The sequence below is a fragment of the Lagenorhynchus albirostris genome, chromosome 6 (genome assembly GCF_949774975.1).
Source record: "Lagenorhynchus albirostris chromosome 6, mLagAlb1.1, whole genome shotgun sequence".
In the NCBI taxonomy this organism is placed as follows: Eukaryota; Metazoa; Chordata; class Mammalia; order Artiodactyla; family Delphinidae; genus Lagenorhynchus; species Lagenorhynchus albirostris.
The window spans coordinates 108,890,403-108,908,062 of NC_083100.1; the positions used below are offsets into that span (position 1 = coordinate 108,890,403).

A 17,660-nucleotide genomic window follows, 5' to 3' on the forward strand; every position below is an offset into this window, starting at 1 on the left:
CCATACCTCTCTGGGCCCCAATTTCCTCAGCCATAGATAGATAAGATACTATCAAGACTAGAGAGTTGTGGTAAAAATTAAATAACACATGTATGTACCTAACACAATGCCTGCCATCTAATGCATGACCAAATGTTAGCACTATGTCAACAAGGTCTCCTCTTCTACATTCCCCCCTTCTGTCAAGTCCTAGGAGAGTCCTTCCAATCTTCCTCTGGTCTACGACAACTGTCCTCTAGTCTTTCTGCCATCTGGACATTGCTGCCAAAGCTTACGTTCTAAAATACAAATCTAATCATGTAATTTATCTGTTTAAATCTTTTCACTGGCTCCCAACTACCTACTAGATAAAATTTCCAACTCCTCAGCATAGCTTATAAGGCCTAGCTCAACAGACCTTCTGCCCTTATCTTCCTCTACTCCAAGTGCTTTGTCTTTAAACAAAGCAACGCATCTTCTGGTTATGTTAACCAGACTTTCAAGTTTGATTTTTTAAGCAGAATAGGTTTTCTTAAATTAGCCTATACCACAATGAAACCAATTTGCCCTTCTAGCAGTTTTAAGCTTCATGGAATAATTCTAGAGCCAACTAACCTCTCTCAGAGTTCCGATTAGATGCATGCTGGCTGAAAGGCCCCCTTGAATTCACTACTCTTCAGGTGCTGGTAGTCCGTCATTAAAGTATTATGTTATTTTGAAAGAATGTATCATCCATGACTTAGACTTGTTCTCAATGAACAATTTTCTTCCAGAAGTGCAATCATCCTGCTATCTTCTCTCTCCAAATAAATGAGTTTGATTCTATTATAGTTTGCTCCTGAAGTCAGGAAACACAGCTCAGAAAAAAACATTTCAGCAATGTTATTTGTGTGGGCTTAATACAAAAAGAAAGAAAAGCCCTCTAACATCAGAAAACCTCCCTAAAATATACCCAATTCAATTTCATGTGTGGTGGTGTGTAACATGGTAAGTGAAAAGATGGCATTCATGGTCATAAGAGACTCTTACAATCCCTGCTAGCCAAAGATAGTAACAGGGGTCTAATTAGAAACTATGGAGAAAACACAAAATAAACAGAATGACCTTTAAGTCTTATACTCTTTTTAAAGAATCCAACATGCAAGTCACCAAAATGACCTCTAATTTCAGAAAAACAAATTATAACTAAAGAACCAACACTCCATGGTGATTTTTGAATCACTACTTCTTTCACTTAAAAAAAATCATGTTTTCCCCATAAATAAATATATTATTTTACAACAAGAAAGAAAAAAATGAGACCTGCAGAAGAGAGAACACACAGCAGATTTTACCTCAAATGGCAGAGCTTGGGATTCATTTTTTTAAGTTTATTTGTCAATTTAAAAAACTCACTAGTGGAATAAAGAGCTTAATACAAGTATGCAAAAGGAAGTCCTGTGAAGTTTTCACCAGGATGAAAGGGGATTAGCTTTGTAGTTCTTATAGTCGTCTTCACAGAAGAATGCAATTTCAGTTTCATTGGCTGAAAAAAAAGAAAAATAGAAAATGGAAAAAAAATTGAATGTAAAACTAGATTTTAAACAAGTATGGAAATCCATTTCTTTGATTCAGTGCTTTAGTTGCCTAAAGTTAGAAAGATGAGTTACTTGTTTGATTTCACATTTCACAAAATCAACAAGAAGTATAAGTTGTAGCTATAAGGCTCTAGAATTCAACTGATTAAAAAGAAAAATAACCAAAAACATTAAAAACAAGAATTAACACATGAATCTGGTTTTCAGGAAATCATAAAATTGCTCATTTATAGTCCTCTTAACAGTCCGAGAAATAATAAGCCTTTATTTTTTCTTACTGAAGAAGGAGGAAAACACTTTTTTTTTCCCCTCTCTGAAATTGGCCTGTAGGTATAATAATTTAATACTTAGAGGATCAGTAGAATATTTTACAGATCACTTTACATTCTCCCTCATGACCCATCAAAATATGTGTCTGACGAAGTTAATTTTTTGCCTGCTTATGACTAATTCATGAGGCTTCAACAATATGCAAAGTGAAAGACACAAATTGGCTTCTACCGCAATACCTTCAAATACCTCTAATTATTCACAGGGGATATAGCACAGCTAAAGGACCCACAAAGGTTCAGAGCAGTCACAATTCTTTCAACTTAACAGGTCAAGGACTCTGTCTTCTGAAACAATAAGTCAGCAACATTATTAATTCAGAATGGAGACAAACCTGATGGAAAGCCTTCCAATTATTAAACATGCGATTCTTTAAGGCGTCACGCCAACAAGTTCCACATTTGTTTTTTAAATTAAACCAGAAGTTAATACAGTCTGCTTAGCTTTTACAGAAAGAGCAAAAGGGCCTTCAGAATCTTGACAAGAAAACAGACAAGATTATTTGTAAGGAATACTGATCACACAATTAACATATCCTCCTAAAACTGACAAGTGAAACTCTTCAAGCCAAATAAATAGGATAATAAGGAAGGATGCCAAGGATTACCACTGGTCTCCTAGTTTACAGCTCTCATCTCATTAGAATTTATCACAGAAGAACGAAATTAAAGAACTTAGCATGACATTTCTTTAAAAATGCTTTTTGCTGCTTTTAAGAATACCAAATTTAATGTTTCTCAAAACTAAATTACCGTGCTCTTTACAGAAAATATAGAAATACTGAAAGAGGAAAATAAAATCACCCATAGTCTCAGATCCTCATTCCAGTCCTACCGTATCTTCAAGATTAGATGAAGATTAATCTTGATAAAAATCAGATTACAAGCTCTTGTCACAATAAGCCTGGATGTGCGTGGAGGGTGTAGGGGATGGGGAGACACAGAAGAAAGAAGCTGGGAATCAATGAGAGGGGCTGTAAACAAATGCACCCTGGGCAAACAGTAAGTTAAGGTACAGTGAAATTTTACAAGAAAATAGCATTTAAAAGAACGGCTAAGAGCTCTACACTTGGAATCAAGGGGCTTCAAAAAATTCAACATTCAAAGAGAAGATATTTTGAGATCTATCCTTCATATAAAAAGCTCCTGGGGTTTCCTTTTTTGAAGAGAAGCAAGCCCAAAGGTACACTACATAATTTGCAAGTGATTCTAATATCCTCCTCCTAATGGAGAATGAGCAAAAGCCCCCTGTTCTTAATAATCACAATGCAAGGTTTCATCCATGAAGTGCTATTTACATACAGAACTTTACATCGTGCTTTGCCCACACAGCACTTTGCTCAATACACACTAACTGTAATTACAATTTTACTTACTGCAGTTGACATTTATCTCTGTACCCCTTCTGAGAAACTAATATATCGTATGGCTCTTCAGGACACCAATAACAGGTTTAGAATTAAGCGGATAAAAAGAAAGAACTGACAAAGCATTTTTGTTTTGACACATAGGTTCTCTTCGTTCTAATTAACTTACAGATCAATCCATTATCTACATAATACATAAAATACAGACTCAAAATGAGATCATCTAGGTAAAGATTTTATTTTCAGATGAATGAATTTTTTTCAGGAAAACTAGATTGACAAATGGGTTAAAAACTCAAATGGTCCAGGCTGATGAAAATTTTTCACCCTTAAATTGGAGAATAACACACAAATTAAGAGATAGTTGCTCTGAACATTCAAAAGAAAGACATAAAATGGATTTTAAACTTTAGTAATGTGGTCCTCAAACAGAAATAGAATATAATGTTTTTTTTAAATCTATAGAACTCTGTTGAAAATGTTTGAATGATTTCACGTATTTAGACTGCAAACTGACTTGCCAATTAAAATGAAAACAAATAACGAACGATTTTCAAGACCTCTACATACCACCCTTTCCACCATTATCCCTTAAATTCCTGCTTCCCAAATTCTATTTAAAATGGCTCCAGAAGAACCCTCGGGAAGTCTACCACATGCCAGTCCCCTAGGGCACCTGATTTTAAATTAAATGTGCTGCAGGCGGCAGTGCACTCAGGTGCACAGTGCTTTGGCATGTGAATCTGAAATGAATGTGCATTCTCAAATCCAATAAATACACTCCAGCTCATCCCTTTGTCTTACTATCAAATGAAATCAAGTAAGAACTCTCCAAATACATTTGTGGTTCATTTTAATACTGACTTTCAAGTTTAATAAAATGAATGCAAGCTAGGACATCACATGTTGGATATGAAATTAAGAATTTTATAAAGTTTCCATTATAAAATACACATATATACACCTTGAACAGTAAAATAATGACTTCAATTTTTTTAAATATAAGAAAAACAATTTTAAATGTAAAATCTCAAGAAAAATTAAGTGCAATGTACTTAAACTCCTCAACTAACTTATTTCAATAAACTCGCCTACCAACAAGGATTTAGTATATAGTTTCTAAATCCCTAGGCTTGTACTAGTCAGTACCAAAGCTGTGCGCAGCACAGCAACTGTCATCTGAGGAAAGAGACTGAGACGTGCATCCTGACTGCAGTACAGATAATTAATGATCGGGGCAGACTATCATCGGGTGGGCTGTAATGTGAAAATAACTGCAGATTATTGGCAAAAACAAAACCAGAAACAAAAAAACCACGAAGGGCCAGGTGTGATTTCTGCAGCAATTTGAGACCAAAAGGACAAAGTTTCACCCTCTCCCCTGGTCCAGGACTATACCCCGTCCTTGTAAGTTTCACAAAATCCTAATCTACAAATCATTCAAAACCATGCTCTCTGCTGAGTTATATTTTTAGCTTTTCACCAAAGGAGGTCAACAATCCAACAGATAGTTCCAAACTACTGTGTCTTTTATTTCATAGCTGCTTGAGCATCTGTTTTCAAGCTGGCAGAGAAGATTTCAAACTAGTTTGAAGAAAACAAATAGTAAAATGAATCTGACCTTTGATAGACTGGACACTGTGATTTCCACAACAACGAGGGGAGGGCAAAAAGGGAAGAAACATGTCTGGGAGGTTCCTTCTGACCCTCTTGCTCTGGGATCTCAAATTCCCTGGTCCCACCACCTACTTAATCGAGTACAAGACCACCACTGTTATGACGTTAACGTGAACAGCCAGTTTAACGTGCTGTCAAAGGAGAAAAGCACGTATGCCCCAAGATATTACTACCGAAAAGAGAATGGGAAAGGGACCCAAACCTTCAGGAAACACAAATCAAATATGATCCTGATAAAGAAGTGGGAGCCAAGGAATCCTATAATATGAGCTGCTTATCCAAGATCACCCAGAGGTGCTAGGCACAAAGACTGGGTTCTGGTTGTGGGCAGACAACAGGAGTGACACATAAGATAAAAACAAACCACAAGGGAGTTTGGGAATTATTACAAGATCTGGCTTGATGCGAACTCTTCCCACAGATGAGCACTTATGGTTTGGCCGCCTGTATCTTGTTTTAAAATATTTCCAATGAAACATAACTGACTTTAGAAGAGTTACCCTACCCAAGTTTCTTTCCTAAACCAGAGAAGATTCAAAAGATAGCAGCAGTAGAATGTAGCGAAATGAAAGAGATAAAATATAACCCCAAAAATATTTAACACGCAAATTTATTACTTAGGGGAATTAGTCCATAAAACCACAATTGTTAATAACAAGATGAAAATCTTTAAATTATAAATAACAATTCTAGGTAAGGCCTTCTTCTTCCTTCCACAAAGCAAATCTTTTTATTTATGCATTTTAGAACTAAATCCACAAGCAAAAACCTCCCCTGACGTCAAGCGTAGGCAGAATATACAATTGGGATCTGCAATGTAGATAAAAGGCCAGAGAATTTCTCGGTGAGAAAAGAAATCTTCAAACCAGTTTGTTCCCCTAATTTCCCCCCTCACAGTCTTTCTTTTCCTTTCATGGTTTTTACAGAAAAGTCCTAATGATACATTTGTTACATTGGCATTATTCCCATGACAATTGGCTATGATAGCAGAGTGACAGCTCTACAGAAAGATCAAGTGGTAAAAAGGGAGAGAGTGATGACTTAGAATTTTTCTCTTAAACCCCTAACCAGGCATGGCACCGGGGGAGGGAAAATTCCCTAGAAAAATCACACACTTCAAGTCTCACTTTTACCATCTACTTGCACTTAGAATTTTTTGCACTGCTCTAGGCAACAAAGGGGAACATGCAGGAGAGGGGATCACTCCCCACAGGGACCAAAGTCACCCTCAGGCAGGGCTGCAGGCTTGCCATGGCAGGAGAGCAGTTTGAAGTACCACCCTGAAACCAGTGGAGAACCCACAGAAAGGATCTGATGCTGATCTAAGATCTATGGCCTTAAAACAAGAATGACAAAAAGAGGGATTTGATTTACACCGTTATAGGTGGTTCATTACTTAAGTCTGAAATTAGTAACAATTAAACCAACAACTTGATGTTTTAACAAATTCAAAACATTTGCCGATTGCTTTCTCCAAGATGGCTTCCAAATAAACTAAGTATTTTTGAGGGCCTTTACATGCATTGCTCTAGATGCTTTCATATACATTCTTTTACTCAACCCATGAAAACCCTCGGAAATAGGTTTAATTATTTCCGTTTTGTTTTACAGAAATCGAAGTAGAAGTTCAGAGAGGCTAAATGGCTTCCAGGTCACAAAGCAAGCAAAATGTGGAGCCTTCATTCAAACCAATTTTCTCCAAATTTAGGAGTTTATTCCTTAAAATTGGGTCCTCACTTTACAAGTAATACATGTAAATAGTAGAAAAAAGTTTAAATTATCAATGCAAGAACAATTAAATAATGTGGAGAATAAAGGGAAAAAGATTAATTACTGGCAATGCCACCACCCAGAGAAACCATTTCTATAATTTTAGCATATGATCTTTTCTCCATATACAGACATGTAAACACATACATTTTAAAATAATAATGGTATCACACAATATAGTATATTTCCATTCAATAAACAAAGCTCTACATCAATGAATCCCAAACAGAGAAGGTGAGAGATAACACCTCAGAAGGCACATCACAACCTGGGGGGAGTCACAGAGTTGAAGAAGCACTTCTGTTGGCTTGGTAATAGATATGACAGAAAATTAAGTTTGAGAAAGTCTTATTCGTCAAACTGACCTACAGAAAGTTAGAGGTAATACAGCTTCCGAACAATAGTACGAGAGAACATTCATTTCCTAACACTCCCTCAGATACTACCACTGTTCTTCATGTCTGCTAGTCTTATAATCACTGCTTGTTGAAGGTCACCCAGACATTAAGTGGCAGAGTCAAGCTGTGAACCCAAGCACTCTGACTCCAGCCTCTAATTCTTAACCACTAGAATAGAAAATTACAAAAATAGTATCTATTTTCATGTGCATTTCTCTCATTTCTAATAAGGCTGTACTATTTTTTATGTTAGCTATTTCTTCTATCAGTAGAATTTATTTCTCCTTTTTATATTAATTATAAGACCTCTTTATAAAGTCAGGCTAATAACTTTTTCTTTGTCATATATGCTGCAAATATTTTTTCACAGTTTATTGCTTCTCGTTTAACTCTATGTGGTCAAATCTATCATTTCTCCCGGCTTTATGGCTTCTGGCTTCAAAGCCATGCCCTTTCTAAGGGCATGCCCTTCTCCCCAAGATTATGAAACTACTGACTTACATTTAAGAAAATTTTTTTACATTATCACATTTAACTTATAGAGAATTTATTTTGGAATGAAGACTAAGAATTTAAATTTGATTTTCCCAAATGTTTTGGCAATGGGCCCAACGTTTTCTGGCTAATTCATTCTTTCCCCCACTTATCTGAGATGTCAAAATTTTGTTATACTGTGAAATTTCTTTTAGTTGGTTTTTGGATTTTCCAGTCTTTTCCATGGAGTTATCTGTCAATTCCTATATCAATACCAGTCTATTATACTAATTATAGTTTTATGCTTAACAACAAGCAGTTGTTAAGTGCCACCTGCTATAATAATATAATAGCAATTGAAGAAATAAATGCCAAATTGAAAATTGTTTTTCCAAATAACAGCAATCAATCTCATGTATTCACAATAAGGAAAGACACTGAATCTAGCCAATAGTGTAGACTTAAACACAGTAAACAAGTCTGACGTTATACAACATGGTATTTAAAATCATATTTAAATTGGAAGATATGTCAGGAACCCACTTTAGCCACATGTGTCATTTAAAAATGAATTCCTGACAGATGTGACTAAAATAACTCAATAAAACACCTGTCAAAAAAATGTAAGGCTTCCTAACATGGACTTCATGAACTTTAGAGTGCTCCTTAACCCGTGCATATAAAAAAATTAGAAAGTAAGTATGATTTGTGCTGTTTCATTAGAGTCACTGACCACAAAGGCATGTCAGAGGCATAATGCCTTCAACTGCTCACATCTCTCTCACAAACTTCATCCAACTGCCACATCATTTGTAAGTGTACACATAAGTAGAATTATAGTGACATCTAATGGTCATAAAACATGTCACACAGCACTTCTTTAAAACTACATGCATATTCCAAGTTGAAAGGCTAAATCAGGCAATTTTTCAACTGTACACACTAGGCTCCTATTTGAAATTCCATGACTTGGTCGGCCCAGAGTGATCCGGATGACTAACAGAAACTACGCTGCATGTTACACAAACAACATCTCACTTCATTATTCCACATGAGTTCTACCAGGCCCTATTCTCTTAAACTATCTGCTCAAATGATGCTGATATGAGTAAGTAGGTTATTAAGTGAGTAATAACCTGTCAATCACTTAAAATAACCCTCCGCAGAATTCTGAGCATACCTTCTGGAAAGAACTATTTGCATTCTGAATGTTTGGAGAGCAGATATCTACTTCCCTGGGTCAAAGGATCTGAATCTACATCATTCTTGTCCTTTTCCTCTGAATAATTACACGGTAGTGTAAAGAGCACCAAGGGTACCATTTACATTGCATTAAGTTATCCAAATATAATCAGCCAGGTATCACCATACAGGCCAGGAAAGCCAGGGCCCCCTCCAACTCTACATGGCACGCACACTCCTTCTCACCGATTCCAGCTGCTTTCAGGGTACTGTCTTCTTTTAACAGGAGTCTGTCGTCATCTTCCAAACTCAACACAAGTTCATTTGTCTAGAAAGAAAGAAAATCTGCATTTTACCAGTACTTATATGTGTTTCATACTTGGTAAGATTCCTCAAAGACAACTGAATTGGTACTTTGGGTCACAGCAATAATTTACATTCTGCTCCCATCATTGTAGGGAGAGAAGTGAACAGATACACAGCGAGTACCTGCTAAATGCACACACTCCATAAAACACTGGGGAGACAGTGCTAGAACACAGAGCTTTGGAGCTGGAGATGGGTTAAAACTCAGGTTCCACCAATATCCAGCTGCGTGGTCTCAACAACCACCTCTTAGAGGTCTCAACAAACAAACCTCTCTTAGAGGTGCTCTTATTGTGCTCATCTGTTAAAAAACAAAAAAAGTAGGGGGAGGGATGCATCTTCTTACTACCCTGTGGAGAGGATGAAAAGAGATGAAGCATATAAAACCCTCAGGACAGTGTCAGCCACACAGGGAGTACTGTTAGCTGTCACTGTTTTGTTATCATCATCATCATCACATCCCCACAATAATCCAGGAGGAATCAGAGAGGTTAAGATATAGGCCCAGAGTATATGGCTAGTCAGCCAGGGGGCTGAGGTTCCAGCTTTGGCCAGTCTTTTTTTTGTTTGTTTTTGAATTTTATTTAGTTTTTTATACAGCAGGCTCTTATTAGTCATCCATTTTATACACATCAGTATATACATGTCAATCCCAATTCATCACACCACCACCGTCCCCCATGGCTTTCCCCGCTTGGTGTCCATACGTTTGTTCTCTACATCTGTGCCTCAACTTCTGCCCTGCAAACTGGTTCATCTGTACCATTTTTCTAGGTTCCACATGTGTGCATTAATACGCGATATTTGTTTTTCTCTTTCTGACTTATTTCACTCTGTATGACAGTCTCTAGATTCATCCACGTCTCTACAAATGACTCAATTTCATTCCTTTTTATGGCTGAGTAATATTCCATTGTATATATGTACCACAACTTCTTTATCCATTCGTCTGTTGATGGGCATTTAGGTTGTTTCCATGACCTGGCTATTGTAAATAGTGCTGCAATGAATATTGGGGTGCATGTGTCTTTTTGAACTATGATTTTCTCGGGGTATATGTCCAGTAGTGGGATTGCTGGGTCATATGGTAATTCTATTTTTCGTTTTTTAAGGAACGTCCATACTGTTCTCCATAGTGGCTGTATCAATTTACATTCCTACCAACAGTGCAAAAGGGTTCCCTTTTCTCCACACCCTCTCCAGCATTTGTTGTTTGTAGATTTTTTGATGATGGCCATTCTGACTGGTGTGAGGTGATACCTCATTGTAGTTTTGACTTGCATTTCTCTAATAATTAGTGATGCTGAGCAGCTTTTCATATGCCTCTTGCCCATCTGTATGTCTTCTTCAGAGAAATGTGTACTTAGGTCTTCTGCTCATTATTTGATTGGGTTGTTTGTTTTGTTAATATTGAGCTGCATGAGCTGTTTATATATTTTGGAGATTAATCCTTTGTCTGTTGATTCGTTTGCAAATATTTTCTCCCATTCTGAGGGTTGTCTTTTCATCTTGTTTATGGTTTCCTTTGCTGTGCAAAAGCTCTGAAGTTTCATTTGGTCCCATTTGTTTATTTTTGTTTTTATTTCCATTACTCTAGGAGGTGGATGAAAAAAGATCTTGCTGTGATTTCTGTCAAAGAGTGTTCTTCCCATCTTTTCCTCTAAGAGTTTTATAGTGTCCAGTCTTACATTTAGGTCTCGAATCCATTTTGAGTTTATTTTTGTGTATGGTGTTGGGGAGTGTTCTAATTTCATTCTTTTACATGTAATTGTCCAGTTTCCCCAGCACCACTTATTGAAGAGGCGGCTGTCTTTTCTCCATTGTATATCCTTGCCTCCTTTGTCATAGATTAGTTGACCACAGGTGCGTGGATTTATCTCTGGGCTTTCTATCCTGTTCCATTGATCTATATTTCTGTTTTTGCAAAAACAAAAACAGTCTGCCTTCTGAGAGAAGCAAATTTGCCTCTGCTGAAAGTCCACATATCTAAACACCTTGCTGACAAACACTTGGTCCCACGTCATGTTAACTAACACTTCTCGTGTGATTTGGGGTGGGGGTAGATGAGATTGCTCTCCGATGCTATTCACAAATTCAGTTAAACATCATAAATACAGGAGGATTGCTATCTGCCCGTAAACAGCACCTAGTAGTGAGCACTAGTTGGGCACACAGTACCACCTGTCAACCAGAACGCAGCTGTTTAGTGACGGATTCTCTTTCTAGAATGTGGCTGAGAGGGAGGCTCAACAATAAGCCCTCTCAGCAGCCAAAAGAGCTGACCCAGAAGCCATGCTCCAAAGCTTCACTCACCAGAGAGCACAGGGGCTTCAACTCCAAAACACACAGATTCAAAGGGGGGAAAAGAACTTCACTAAAGACATCATTAATTAATTGACTTAATATTTATTTATTAAATAAATAAATATTTATTTAATAAATATTTATTTATTAAATGAATAAATAAATAATATTTATTTAATAAATATGCACCAGGTCTTAGTTGCAGCACACAGGACGCTCCATGCTGCACGCGGGATCTTCGTTGCAGGCTGCGGGGTCTTTAGTTTTGCAGCATGTGGGATCTAGTTCCCTGACCAGGGATTGAACCCAGGCCTCCTGCATTGGGAGCGTGGAGTCTAAAAAAATCATTTTAGAATAGGTAATACGTACTCACAATACAAAATTCTCCAAGTACATAGGGACAGAGTGAGAAGTAGTCTCCTCCCAACCCCATCCAACTAGTTCTTCTCCAGAGAATTTGTACTAATTCTTATGTATCCTTCCAGAGACTGTCCCTGTATGTGTACATGCAGGTGGAGGTGGAGATGTGCATGTAAACTTTTTCACACAAATAATGGCATATTATATGCTGTGTTCTAACACCTTACTTTTTTCTCTTAAAATATCTTAAAGTCATTCAAAATCAGTGTAAGAGCTGCCTCATAACTTATCAAGGTTGCAGCATATTCCAATGAAAGTATTAACTCTCCCTCTCTGTCCCTATTGATGGACATTCAGGTTGTTTCCTATGTCTTCCTACCATACACAATCCTGCAACAAATATCCTTGCACATATATTATTTTGCATAAGTTTTATCTGTGAGATAAATTCCTAGAAGTAGAACTGTTGAGTCAGAGAGTAAGGGCAATTTTTATTCTGACAGATACCGCCAAATTACTCTCCAAAGCAGCAGTACCCATTTATACCAATGCTACCCATCACTGAGAGTCCCTGTTTCCCACAGCCTCACCAACACAGTGTATTATCAAAATCTTTTGATCTCTGCCAATCCAGCAGCTATAAATTAAGTATAGTCTTAATTTGTATTTATTTTAAGTAAAGATTTGAATATTTTCTATTTTTTAAGAAACTTGTAGGATAATTTTTTAAATGGAATTGTAAAATTAGGCCTTTTCTGTAATATAAGTTAGAAAATTTTCTCTTAGTTTTTCAGTTGTTCCTTCATTTTTCTTATAGTGTCTTTTTTTTAAAAAGAAGGTGCTGAATGTCTGTTGAATAAATTAATGAATAAAGTAAAATGTATCAATCTTTTATTTTCCTATCATATTTGGACCTTCAGTCTAAGATTACTTTTAAAATTCCATGTTTACTTCAAATATTTTAATTAATTTCATCTTTTAAACTTTTAATCATAGAGAATTTCAAACATACAATGTATACAGAATAGTACAATTAACCCTCCTGTACCCATCACGTGGCCTGAACAAATTATTCACTCATGTTAATCTATTTCATTTCTACCCTCACCTGTGGGTTTCATCTTTGATTTATGTCATTAACCCAATGAGTACTTATTTTGGCATAAAGAAAAGGATATGGATTCAATTGAACTGTTTTCTAGATGTCTACCTAGTTCTTCCAATAACATTTACTGAATCCTCCATATTTTCTCCATAAATTTGAAATGCAATATTTAATATATATTAAATTCCTATATATAATAAGGTCATTTTGGGGCTTCTAATTCTGTGCTATTGAACTAACAGTTCATGTGACAGTACCACACCGTTTTAACTAGTATAGTTTTATAAAATGTCTTAATATGTGCCAGGGTTAGTCACTTTCATTTCTCTTTTTTCTGACTATTCTTCATTATTTATTTTTTGCATGTTAGTTTTATAATCAGTTTCTTTAGCTCATATATATACACACACACACACATCCACACACACACATATATATATATACAAATACATATATACACACAACTGTAGAATTTTATTTTGATGGCATTAAGTTTGTAAATTAACTATGAGAGAACTGACATCTTCTTGCTGTTGCATCTTCCCATCCAAATATCCTAATATTTCCACTTAAGTCTCATCTTGTACCCCTCTTTACATGCTTTACTTTTTTGTTAAATTGAGGTAGAATTTCAGATAAAGAAAATGCATATATCTTAAGAGAAGTTCAGCTCAATGAGTCTGGACAACTGAATACCCTCACTGGCATTTTAAAGTCTTCTTCTTAAAGATCTTGCATATTTCTTACTGAGTTTATTCCAGAGTGTGACTTCTTCCTTTCATATACTTTTAACAAGGATAGCTATCTGGTTTCCAAACTCACAAAATATAAGATAGAAATTATGGTTTTTCTTTCAAATCTTTTTGATAGGAATTATGACTTTACAAGTAGCCTACTGATTATAATCAAAATACAGACACACAAATACATTTTCTTGATAAAAAATAAATCATATTATGGTAATTATTTGTAACTATTGATTCATTCAATAAACACTGAGCTCATCATCCAAACAGGAGGCTCTGGTGGGAAGGTATCCAGTCACCTTTTTATTGTGATGGCAAGAAATTTCTGTGTATACCTGGTAATTGTAATTAAGAAAGTCTTTGGACCTAGAAAATTTGGGAAATGGGGAAAATGCCTTTCGTGAACAAGTTCATTAAGATACAGGAGTTATTTGGAAGTCTCTCCCTTTGGCTAAGGAAGGAGATTAAAATTACAGGTGGGCTGGAAAACTGACAGTCTGAGCCAGTGATGCTTATAGGCCCTGCAAATGAGGAGTAGCATGCACATGGAAAAATGAGAAAAATGTCTGGTAGTTGGAAAAGGCACAAATGAGGACGTGTGGGTAAAATTTTTAAGTCTTAAAACCATATCTGTGAAAATATATTGACTTCTTCCTTACCAAAGTTAAAGTGGAAATTTGAAGAACCATCTCTGGGGTATATAGTCTGTACTTAACTAGAATGATTATGGTTTAGATGAAAGTTTATAAAGCCAGATTCCAGAAACATTCTAAGTGACTTAATTTGTTCTAGGACTCTTTCTTTAAGTAAATACATTGTTCAACTAAAAAATAGGCCCGAATTTTTCAACTCTAACATGCCAAGATGGAACATATGTTTTAAATATAAGAAACAATTCTAAGATATTTCCAACTATAGCAGGAAAATTTCCTGATTTTTTTAAAATGTAATAATACTGATTATTTGAATATTATGAACTAGGTCTTCATTAAGGATAAAGGAATAATTTACTTATTATTCCTTTTAGGATACATGAGCTCCATGATGTAAAAATGCAACACTAAATGGAGAATGACAACCTTTTCAAAGAGCATACTGTTTCATTTTGACTTCATTTTATATATTTCCCTTCTACAATCAGACCAAGCTTCCTACTCTCCACGTTTTAGGGACAAGGTTGTAAAGGGTCCTGGCTTGGAGAAGAGAAAGTGGATGGAGTCTGTGGACAGATACAATTCTAGCATCGATACAAAGTACAGATCCCACACCACAGTCCCAGACACACACAAGCACTAAATTTTAAATAGTTTGACAATGGATACTGTCAAATTTGTATATATAATCCTCGGTATAAAAAAATAAAGTGACTGGAAAGACCCAGCTTGATTTTAGCCCAGGGAAACTGATTTCAGATTTCTGACCTCCAGAACTATAAGAGAATAAATGTGTGTTGTTTTAAGCCATCAGAAAAAAAAATGTTTTTGAGTTACTAATTCATAGTCAACAGACAAACCCTCAGGCCAACTTCTTTATGATCTTTTGTTGTATGTTTATTTCAAAGCTGATTGAGTTTATGGAGGGCATCTATGACTAGAGAAGAGAATGAAATTAAATGAATTCATAAAATACTTCCTTCAAAAATTGTTATGGAAACACTCCTACGAATGAGGCATTGTGCTAGGTATTGGAGATATGAAGAATAAGATACAGTCCCTTGTCCTTGAGTAGTCTGTATAATAGAGAAGGTTATTACTTTACTGAGAAGTCTACACAAGGTCACTGAGATTCAAGAAAAAAGATCACTCTGGTCTATCTGTATGAGAAGCAAACATAAAAACATCGCTCTAAAAAGGTAAGAAAACAGAAACGGAAATATACGATAAACACATAACTAATCAGTCCTCTTTTGGGGAAGGCCATGTCCTCTGTGGAACTAATAGGTCTGTTCCCAAGAGCCACAGTCCGGGGCCTTCTCTCATACACCGGAAGAGTCAAATCAGAAAAAAACACGTTATTTTCATCTGCATTTGGCTCTCTTCTTCTGGTACAGAATTAAGAAAATCAAAGAAATTGGACTGACAGATAATACCTGACTTCCTTTATATGTAACCTGAATTAATTTTACCACGTTTTATGCTTATTTTATATTACACATTTGCTTGATATATAACGTTGCTTTTTTTTTAAATTAACACTTTCTTTTAAAGGATCTACTAACAGGAATATGACTTAGAGGTCTTTTTTTTTTTCCTTTAATGGAAAAGTAAGGCTATAGAAAGGGTAGCTACAAAATTAAAAATGCTATTATAATGGAAAATATTTTAGAAGTACATGTGTTCATTCATTGATTCACTAAGTCAACCAAAATTGATTACTTGCTATGTGTGTGCCAGATACTGTACATACAAAACATACCTTTGATTTATGTGGTTGATGCACAATCTTTAGTTTATCTGAAAGAAAAAAAAAAAACAAGTTGTCTTTTTACTAAAACTATTCTAAAACTTCATTTCAAACTATTAAAGTGAGATGGGGGCAAGGTGGCAGCTATGAAATTGAGAAATCTGAGTCTTTGCCTTATGATCAGGTTCACTTAAACCTCTCGTACACAGTAAAGTAAAAATTACATTTGCATATCGTTAAAATTAAAGATCACTGTATAAAGATATTTTAAAGCACTGGCCTTTGACACACACAACTGTGTTTGTACCATAACCTGAAGTCAACTCAGCACAGTTTCCCTTAGAAGACAGGTGAATGACATTATTCTACCCTGTTTGTTAGAGTCGCTAAATGCTAAGATTAGCAAATAAGGTTTAAAAAAAACAGTCTGTCTTAAATTAAGACAGACTTTGTTAATGTCTAGTACTACTACTATTACTAATCTATTAATCTCTCAGAATAGATTCAGTGACAGGAGGTCAAATCATACCAACAAGTTGTCACCACTCTCAGAATTCAAACACCATCAAGGATCACTGGTAATCTGAGCAAGGCTGCTAATACCCAAAGACTACTACTGTTTCCTGGTTTGGAAATACTACACAGGCTCACACCATCTAATCTGCTTTACTCAATTCAGAAAGTATCCAATTCTCCACTCAGTTTTATCTAATCATTTAATTAATGTATTATGATTACATGTGTTAAAATGTCTGAATAAACTCTTAACCTTAAACTAAAATTCATTTCTATCAATCACGCTGTTTGATTCAACAAGGAATTCACTGAAATGAAATGAAACAAGATTAAAAAGGAACAAGATAAAACCCCAGAAAAGGGAGGAACCAAGATGGCAACCTAGAAGGACGTGCTCTCACTCCCTCTTGCGAGAACACCAGAATCACAACTAGCTGCTAGACAATCATCAACAGAAAGACACTGGAACTCACCAAAAGAGATACCCCACATCCAAAGACAAAGGAGAAGCCACAATGAGACGGTAGGAGGGGCGCAATCACAGTAAAGTCAAATCCCATAACTGGTGGGTGGGTGACTCACAGACTGGAGAAAAATTATAACACAGAAGTACACCCACTGGAGTGAAGGTTCTGAGCCCAACGTCAGGCTTCCCAACCTGGGGGTCTGGCAACAGGAGGAGGAATTCCTAGAGAATCAGACTTTGAAGCCTAGTGGGAATTGATTGCAGGACTTCAACAGGACTGGAGGAAACAGAGACTCCACTCTTGGAGGGCACGCACAAAGTAGTGTGTGCATCGGGACCCAGGAGAAAGAGCAGTGACCCCATAGGAGACTGAACTAGACCTACCTGCTAGTGTTGGAGGGTCCCCTGCAGAGGCGGAAGGGGGTGGGGGGGCTCTGCTCACTGTGGGGACAAGGACACAGACAGCAGAAGTTCTGGGAAGTACTCCTTGGCATGAGCCCTCCCAGAGTCTGTCATTAGCCCCACCAAAGAGCCCAGGTAGGCTCCAGTGTTGGCTTGCCTCGGGCCAAACAACGAACAGGGAGGGAACCCAGCCCCACCCATCAGCAGACAAGTGGATTACAGTTTTACTGAGCTCTGCC

At 36.4% G+C, this 17,660-nt stretch overlaps 1 protein-coding gene across 8 annotated transcripts in view; it reads right to left on the reverse strand.

The window, feature by feature from the left end:
- Positions 1 to 1,328: 1,328 nt before the first annotated feature.
- The window catches only part of C6H2orf76 (chromosome 6 C2orf76 homolog), a 94,310-nt gene continuing 77,978 nt past the window's right edge, over positions 1,329 to 17,660 (reverse strand). For all 8 annotated transcript variants that reach the window (XM_060153029.1, XM_060153028.1, XM_060153021.1 and 5 more), the window contains 3 exons: positions 16,050 to 16,087; positions 9,000 to 9,081; positions 1,329 to 1,504 (listed from right to left, as the gene is read on the reverse strand). In XM_060153029.1, the coding sequence (XP_060009012.1) occupies positions 1,428 to 1,504; positions 9,000 to 9,081; positions 16,050 to 16,087 (197 nt within the window). In that variant the 3' untranslated portion in view covers positions 1,329 to 1,427. The remainder of the gene's footprint in view (positions 1,505 to 8,999; positions 9,082 to 16,049; positions 16,088 to 17,660) is intronic.